The sequence below is a fragment of the Pollicipes pollicipes genome, unplaced genomic scaffold, assembly GCF_011947565.3.
Source record: "Pollicipes pollicipes isolate AB1234 unplaced genomic scaffold, Ppol_2.1 Scaffold_5724;HRSCAF=6776_pilon_pilon_pilon, whole genome shotgun sequence".
In the NCBI taxonomy this organism is placed as follows: Eukaryota; Metazoa; Arthropoda; class Thecostraca; order Pollicipedomorpha; family Pollicipedidae; genus Pollicipes; species Pollicipes pollicipes.
In genome coordinates, this window is record NW_023596746.1 from 21936493 (window position 1) to 21944888 (window position 8396).

General features: G+C 54.2%; 1 protein-coding gene across 1 annotated transcript; it reads left to right on the plus strand.

Annotated features, from left to right (window-relative positions):
* The first annotated feature begins 605 nt into the window (after positions 1-605).
* On the plus strand, positions 606-4098 carry LOC119102814 (methionyl-tRNA formyltransferase, mitochondrial). The gene is made up of 6 exons (XM_037226266.1): positions 606-914; positions 1319-1519; positions 2168-2290; positions 3220-3398; positions 3752-3804; positions 4009-4098. The coding sequence occupies exons 1-6, from the start codon at positions 697-699 to the stop codon at positions 4096-4098; spliced, it is 864 nt and encodes a 287-aa protein (XP_037082161.1). The 5' UTR covers positions 606-696.
* The last annotated feature ends 4298 nt before the right edge of the window (positions 4099-8396 follow it).

Genomic DNA, 8396 nt, shown 5'->3' on the forward strand with positions numbered 1-8396 from the left:
CACCAAACTGAGTGATGAAATAATGCCTTTTTAAATGTTGCCCAAAGGAGACATTATTGATAGTTCTCTCCAATGCAGGACAAGCTGCAAAACTGCAGCTTCTCAGTGCCTTTTATTTTCATGATATTACTTATCAATGTTTGGTAGAGCTTGCTGGGGATCAGAGTACTCCCTAAGGAAAGCTCCCTCTGTGCCCTGAATCCCCACGCAAGCTAAGCCAGTCCACTTCAGAGTGCAATTGTACCTCTGTCTTTCAGGATGTAACAAGATCATTTTGTGCTTAACATATTGTTGCAGCTGCCTGTCCCAAGTTTGCATTGACCATGTTGCCCAGTTGCCAGCTGATCTTTCCTATCATTGAAGCCAAATAATCCATCTGCCCTGGAGCTCCTGCCCAGTGCTGCCAGATAATGAGCCTGTTGCCTTTTTCCCATATGATTGTGTGGCTCTGCTTTTTAGCATCTCTGGTTACTTTTGTTATGCATTGAACATGCCATATCATTTATAGTCTGTGGCATTGGTGTTCTTAAACCTTTTGTATTACAATAATTAATTAAGCATTTGCTGTGTTCATGCAGTGTGCCAGGTCATGTATCATGTATGTATGTCAGCAGGTCTTTCCTGTGCAATCATGTTCTTGCTTTTGATTATTTGTATTTTCAGGCTGGATGGGGGCTGTATTCTGCCCATTCAAAAATGGCCAGGGCATTCACAAAAACATATTCAAGGATACTCAAAGAGCCCAAAATATCATTATATACATCTTTCCTTTCCATTCAAATCTACAAACAATGCACTGTATCAGGAGGATTTAAAGTGCCCCCAGGGCAAGGCATTTCAAAACCAATGAGCATTCTGTATTTTGGGTCAGACAACTTTGCTATTCCCTCCTTACAAATGCTGCATTCCAAAAGGTTTGTATTGTGTGTGCATCTTTAAAATTGTTTGCTGGTGAGATCACTTTGTTTTGCCCACCAATATATCAGATGCCACTTCCCAGGTTTCAAACTTTTGAGTTAGTTTGTTCAGCAAATGTGTGTCTGCACCAGCTAAGACCCAGATAGGGTCTAAGGTTGACTACATCATCTTGGTATGCTATGTTGGCCTGGTCTTGTAGAAAGTTGTGACTGTGTCAGCCACCACTGCAATTTACATAGGGATAACTGTACCTGGCCTAACTGGTCTTTCTTTGCCTGTAACATCCAGCATACAATGCCTTACACCTTTGCACAACTTCTCCTAAAGACAGCTGGCACCAGCTTCAGAACGCGGAAGTTGCATGTCCGTTCTGGTTTGACCGGCGCGCCGCCGTCGGCAGGGAGCGGGGCGAGCTTGCGGACCTGGCCGTGGTGAGCGTGCGCCTTCGCGCCGGGCGCACGGCGGTGCGGCGGTACGCCGAGCAAAACGGCCTGCCCGTGCTGGACTGGCCGCCCCAGCTGGCCGCCGGCCGCTTCAACCTGGGCGTGGTCGCCTCGTTTGGCCACCTGCTGCCGCGCCGGCTCATCGATCTGTTCCCCGCGTACGTGCCAGACGGGGGCTGTGGGTGGTTATGACGAGCCTGGCCTCGGACATGCCGTCAGCGAGGCCAGCTGACATTTGGTTGGAGTCATGGTCTTGGGACATGGTCAGATGACGACGTTGACCTGTTTTCCGTGCTCGTGCTTGTCGAACAGTTACAAGGTTGACAAGGTCGCGTGTGACAAGAAGGTCGCGTATGTCGGGGTGTACTCGCGCCTGACTAGGCGGAGTTGGAGTAAGACATTGTTGAGGGAATGTTTTTGAGTCAAGATCAACCGATTCCATTTAATAATCTATGGCTCATAGTGGCAGCCCATTTTATCGGCCGGGAATCAAACACTGGTCCGCTGTGGGCGTACCGTCGAAGTGTTTGCAAAGCGTGCTGTGAGCCAGAGTCTCAAAACGTTAGTGGCCTAAGGGCGTTGACGCGTTCTCAGAATTGGAAGCTCAACCGGTATTCATTCTCCTTGCTACGACGCTTCCCAAGTACTTGTGACACTGCTTCATGTGACTCACGCCAATGCCAAAAGTGCGTTCTCATCAACTGTGGATGGGCGAAGCGCACAATGGGGTTACTCCGACCTGCAAATCCTATTACGACATGGCGTCACTCCCTACTGCACCGTGGCATTCCACCCTCCGCCGGCAGAGGCGTGATCAACGTGCACGCGAGTCTGCTCCCGCGCTGGCGCGGCGCAGCGCCGGTGGTGCACGCCCTGCTGGCCGGCGACCGCACCACCGGCGTCACCATCATGGTCGTCAAGCCCCACAGGTGAGCGACGAGTCCCGTCCGGTCGGCCGACTCCGGCGGCGAGTCTCGTCCAGTCGGCCGACTCCGGCGGCGAGTCTTGTCCGGTCGGCCGACTCCGGCGGCGAGTCTCGCCCGGTCGGCCGACTTCGGCGACGAGTCTCGTCCGGTTGGCCGACTCCGGCGGCGAGCCCCGGTCGGTCGGCCGACATCGGCGACGAGTCTCGTCCGGTCGGCCGACTCCGGCGGCGAGTCTTGTCCGGTCGGCCGACTCCGGCGGCGAGTCCCGTCCGGTCGGCCGACTTTGGCGACGAGTCCCGCCCGGTCGGCCGACTCCGGCGGCGAGTCTTGTCCGGTCGGCTGACATCGGCGACGAGTCTCGTCCGGTCGGCCGACTCCGGCGGCGAGTCCCGCCCGGTCGGCCGACTCCGGCGGCGAGTCTTGTCCGGTCGGCCGACCCCGGCGACGAGTCTCGTCCGGTCGATCGGCTCCGGCGGCGAGTCCCGTCCGGTCGGCCGACTCAAGCGGCTGGCACGTGCGCTGAGGCTGGCCGCATGCCACTCGCTGACTTGAGAATAGTCCAGTTGGAGTGTGCGCTGCTGCACATTGGCACGGCTGTTACAAGGTCTGCATGGCAGAGGGTGACGCACTCTGTACGACTTCAAACAGCTCGGCAATTCGCCTGCAGTGCAGACCGAGCTTCCATCTGCTGACTTCGGTCTGCTCACAGTGTTGAGTTGAAGGGAGATCATGACTGAAATGGGTACATTTCATGCCACGTCCGCTGTTTTCGTACATCTACTTCTACCAACTAACTATTCGCCGCTCAAGTATCACCCCCGCTGTCCATCTACCGGCGATTTTTTTTTTGGGGGGGGGGGGGCGGATGCCTGCTGGCTCCCCCCTCCCCATCACTCACCGACTCGAATCGGCCTGACTGGTGACGCGCGCAGGTTTGACGTCGGGGACGTTCTGGCGCAGTCGACGTTGCCGGTGGCGGCGTCGGCGGACGTGCACCAGCTGACGGAGCAGCTGGCCGAGCGGGGCGCCGCCCTGCTGGAGCGGTGCCTGGACGACCTGCCGGCCAGCCTGCGTGGCGCGCGACCCCAGCCGAAGGAGGGTGTCACGCTCGGTGAGCGGGGCCACACGAGACCTGCCACCGACCAGTGGGATATGGACTGAGCAGAAGGGGTCTCCGGCCGTACTGCGTCGGCCTGTCTAGAAAGGGCTTAAAGTCAGCGCAGTGTGTGTTGTGTGCATGCAGAAACATTATGTAAACTATTCTGATTGAGGCAGGCATCCGGTTCCCTTTCTGCCTACGCGCTGTCATTATTCGCTGTCATCACGTTGCACAATGTTATGTTCCCCTGTATGCTGTGATTCCGTCTCACCCCCACTCCATTAGTCCCGCCGCCTTCGTCCCAGCCCCCCCCCCCCCCTTCGGACGCCGCTGCCGACCCGTCAGCCGGCCAGTCCCTGTTGCAGCGCCGCGTCTGACGGCGGCCGACTACCGCGTGGAGTGGACGCGGCCGGCGGCGGCGCTGCTGCGCCAAAGCCGCGCCCTGCCCGGCCCGCTGACGGCATCCTGGCGCTGTCGCCGTGTCCGGCTGCCGGCGCTCGGCGACGATGACGGCGCGGTGCCGGTGGAGGCGGCGCGGCCCGGCCTGCTGCGCTTCGAGCGGCGCCGGCGCGCGCTGCTCGTGCGCTGCGCTGACGGCTGGCTGCGTCTGCCGCGGCTGCAGCTGCAGGGCAAGCCGGCCATGAGTGGCGAGGAGTTCTACAACGGCTTCCTCAGTGGGCTCGACGCCGACCAGCGCTGCTTCGATAGCTGATGACGGCGCGGGCTTAGGGACGGTGTGTAAGTCAGATTTCGTGAACGAAGTGCAATTAATACATGTTTTGCTGGGTTGTGCGTTTCACAGGGATTTCATGGAGATTTGACGATTTGCTGGATATTGGATTTGGTACAATGCGTCGAGAAACAAACAGCGTGCCACCAGCGAGAATGGCCTCAAGCCCTTGCATTTTTGGCGTCACAGTTATTTTGTTTAAAAATCGGCTTTCAGGATGCCGTAAGGTAGGGGTCAAATGAAGACAGCAGACGATCATGAAATTCATAGCAGTGATCTGATGGGATTTCTGCGAATTTTTCTCAGAGCTGGTTGTTTTTTGGATTGTTTGCCCACAAGTGGTGATGGGGTTTGAAATTAGTGTCGTGTACGCTGCTTTCCTGATCTCGTACTCACTCGTGCGTCTCCGTCAGTTGCGAGCTTGTTTCGCCTCATGCCGGCCGGTGTTTTAGCTAATCACGAACGCTCCGTCACTGGAAGGATACCGGCTATCGTCGCTTGAAAGAGCCATTAACCGCAGGGATCTCCAACGGGCATGGGCTCTCGCAGGATCGGGTCGTCAGCCAACCAGTGACAGTGCGGCTTGGACGCGCACATTCCTATAACTGGTCGGTGGTCGAGTGGGCGGTGCGCTGGATTGACGATAGTCACATCGTTGCCGCCACCTGGATTGATCTCAGCCGTTTCTTTGCTGGGGTTGGTTATGGCGCCCTTCGGAAAAAGCTGCGGTGGTATGGTAGAGTTTATTTGAGAGCTACGTGCTGGTTGACGGCAGGTGGCTGGCCGCAGGGGCGGATCCAGGATTTCGTCAATGGGGGGGGGGGGGGGGCACGCAACTTTGTGGGGCTCCCTGAAGCTTGGGGCCCACTCCAAAAAATATTCTTGCTTTCTGGCCGTTACATTTTAAGACAAGTCATATGTAATATATATACTTATTCATGTATTTAATAAATACGGAAACCCATCTTGCTGTGCACAACTCTATAAAGCTGGCATGCTACTAATTCATACACATAGAATTCACTCAATTTCTACAGGCCGTGTAAAGTGCCGTGATTTTCAGGCTAAGTGTTCCGGAACAATAGGCGAAGTAAACTTGAGCTGGCTGCTAACAGCCATCAAAACCAAGCACGGGCGTGATCCCTAGCTCATGTTTTTACCGCTAGCCGGCTGGGCGATGTAATCAGCTGATGGCTGATGACTATCGCAAAATTCTTCCTTTGTATAAAGGAGTACAACATATCCTAGCAGTCAAAGTACGTTTAGAGCGTGATGCACTAATATGATAAGTGTCACACACTCAATAGTCGATGGAAATGACATATACGACGTCGACGACTTGTAAAACTGCGTTCGGCAATTGCGCGTAAAAATCCATCGACGCATATTCGGCTGCTGCTCTGAGGCAAAGGCACCGAGGGCATTTGGAACGAAACCTGAGCGATCATGGGTGCTGCAGGAGGTCAACAAAGTGGTTCCCGTCAACAAGTATATGATCCTCAGAGCAAGCAAAAAGAGCCCAAGACCAACGGGGTGGTCTCCTTAACGATCGGTAGTGCCCCGGCGGGCTGGCATATGTTGCCTCACCCAGAGTGCAAGACCCTTTGAGCAAAGGGGAATTACCCAAGACCGCGAATGAATATCCCTGCGCGATCATTGGTGTACGAGCACGTTAACAAAAAGAGCCTCGATAGAAGTGAAGAATCCTCCACAACTGAGATCAAAGGGAAAGATCCTTCGATCAAGGTAGAGGGCCCCTGAACATCGAGTGTCTTGACGCCTTACCTTATTAGGGCCCCAGGAACAGCACGAGGCCCTCCAAGTAAGTGGAAAGAACCGGAGACTTATATGAAGGACCCCTGAGCAATTGAGTGTACCCTGACATACGAGGTTCCAGAAAAGTGAATAGAGCATTTTTGACGAGTGGGAAAAATCCATGCAGGAAAACCTCATCGATCAAGAGTACCCAGGCATTGAAGCAGATAGCGTCCCAACAGCAGCGTTGGGCCCTACGAGGAAATGCAGAGAGATCAAAGGTAGCATGAAAAGCTCCTTAGCGATCAGATTGGCCCGGCAAGTATACATATAGGGCCCGGGCAGCAGCGTAACGTCTCTGGACAGCATTATGAGCCGCCAAATTTCCCCCCAAGTAACGCCTTTTCAATCGGGAAAAATTTACTTCGTCTCCTCATAAGCTATTTACTTTTGGTAGCAATTGTTCTTAGTCGTTTGTAGGTCCAAAGGCGTCCAATTTTGTTGTAAGAAAACTGGGTCCGTTCGGCCCCCGAAAAATGAAGGGTACCCCAGCAGATTATCATGTGGCCCCAACAGGAATGCAGGGCCCTAAATTCAAACTCCAATACCCAATATACAGGGCCCCCGAAGAACCCAGTGTAGCCAAACAGGCAAACAGATAGGGTCCCTGACAAGTGCGTATGGCCCTCCATTCAGGTAGGAAGTACCCAAGACACAATGTGGAGGGCCCCCGGATATTCGAGTATGCCCAAGCAGGTAAACAGATGGGGCCCCGGCAAGAGCAAAGGGCCTTCTGTTCAAATATGAAATACCCACGACACGATGTAGAGGGCCGCGAATAACTGAGCGCGCCAGAGCAGGTTAACAGACAGGGCCCCCGAAAAAAGCGAGGTGCCCCCATTCAAAAAGGAATACCCAAAACCAGACGTAGAGGCGGCCCACGACCGAATGGTCCCGAGCATCTTATCAGAAGGGGATCCGACAGGAGCTTGAGGCCCTCCATTCAAATAAGAAGTACATAAAACCCGGTGCGGAGGGCCCCGAAAGATGGGTTGTACCCAAACAGGTTATCAGACGGCCCCGATAAGAGCAGATGACTAAATTTAAACATCAAGAACCAATGTGCAGAGCCCCCCCCCCCCCCAAGCAATGCAGTGCAGCCGAGGAGGCAAACAGAGGCGAACCTGACAAGTGCGTAGGGCCCCATTCAAATAGCACGAGGCCAAGGTCCAGTGTAGAGCGCCCGCGAACGATCGAATGTGTGCGCGAGCAGGTTATCAGATAGGCATTGCCACAAGAGCGTAGGGCCCCCATTCAGAAAAGAAGTACCCAACACCCAGTGTGGAGGGCTCCCGAAGGACTGAGTGTGCCCAAGCAGACCATCAGATGGGCCCCTGACAATATTTTAGGGCCCTAAGCAAGTAACAGAGAATTGAAAATACCCTAGACCAAAGACGAGGGCCCATGAGCATATCGCAAGTGTGTCGGTAGGTTAACCGGGGCCTACATAAAGGGCCCCTGAGCAATCGAAAATACCCCGGCTATAGCTCACAGAGCCTTTCGGGCGATTGAAATAAATCCGTGGAAGGACCCGTGCTTGACAAGAATGGCCCGGCACGCTATCAGGAAGGGTCCCAGCAACAGCGTGGGGCCCTCCGAGCAAATGCTAAGAAGTGAAAGGCAGCGTGGAATGCTCCTTAACAATGGAAATGATCCCGCAATGCGTGTGTAGGTCCCCCCGAAACTGCCTGGGCCCATAGACAGTGTAATGGGGCTTGAAATTTCCAGTTCACAGCTTTTCTAATCATTGAACAATTTGTTTTGACTTCTCATAGACCCTTCACTTTTGTTTACAACTGTTTTTGGTCGCCTGAAAGTACAAGTGCCCAGTTTTGTTGCGTTTTGCGTTAAAAAGAACTCCACCTGGTCGCCCGGCTATGGGCCCCTCGGAGCCAATGGGCCCCTTCGGGGCCTAAGGGGGGCTCATGGCCCCGTGCCCCCTCCCCCCTTCTGTGGATCCGCCCCTGGCTGGCCGCTGACTAACGGGGTTTCTCAAGGATTCTCGGTCCGCATTATCCTTTTCAGCATATCACGAACGCCCTTCCAGACCTGACTGCTAGACTCCGTTCACGCTGACCAACCATCTATTTTAAAAAGCCGACAGGAGGATGGCATCCAAGTGATCTAACCCAGTCCTTCTTCGCATCTAACTCATCTGGAATGAAGTCCTCCAATTCAGCCCTTTTGCTTCTCGTCACTCCAGAATCACTGAGGAAAACATGATATCTTATTACCTTGACATTGCTTGGCGTAAATAAGGCTCTTCGCCGCCTGTGAAAATATGGTGGGGGGGGGGGGGGGAGGGGGGAGTTGTTGCTATTGAAAGCGCCCTTTCTTGCGAGACGCACGTAACCATGTTGTCAAAAAGTGCAGCTCCATCCTTTTCTGCTTGCATATTATTCGTCACTACCTTACGCCCGAGGTTCGTTAACTCCTTACCCTGTTCCACGTTTTCCCCCATAAGC

Excerpts from the sequence above, each read along its gene's own strand:
- LOC119102814 (XM_037226266.1), top strand. The coding sequence starts at position 697 with ATGGCCAGGGCATTCACAAAAACATATTCAAGGATACTCAAAGAGCCC. Across the intron at positions 915-1,318 it reads CAAATGCTGCATTCCAAAAG|GGAGCGGGGCGAGCTTGCGG; the intron begins GTTTGTATTGTG and ends CGCCGTCGGCAG. Across the intron at positions 1,520-2,167 it reads CTCATCGATCTGTTCCCCGC|AGGCGTGATCAACGTGCACG; the intron begins GTACGTGCCAGA and ends CTCCGCCGGCAG.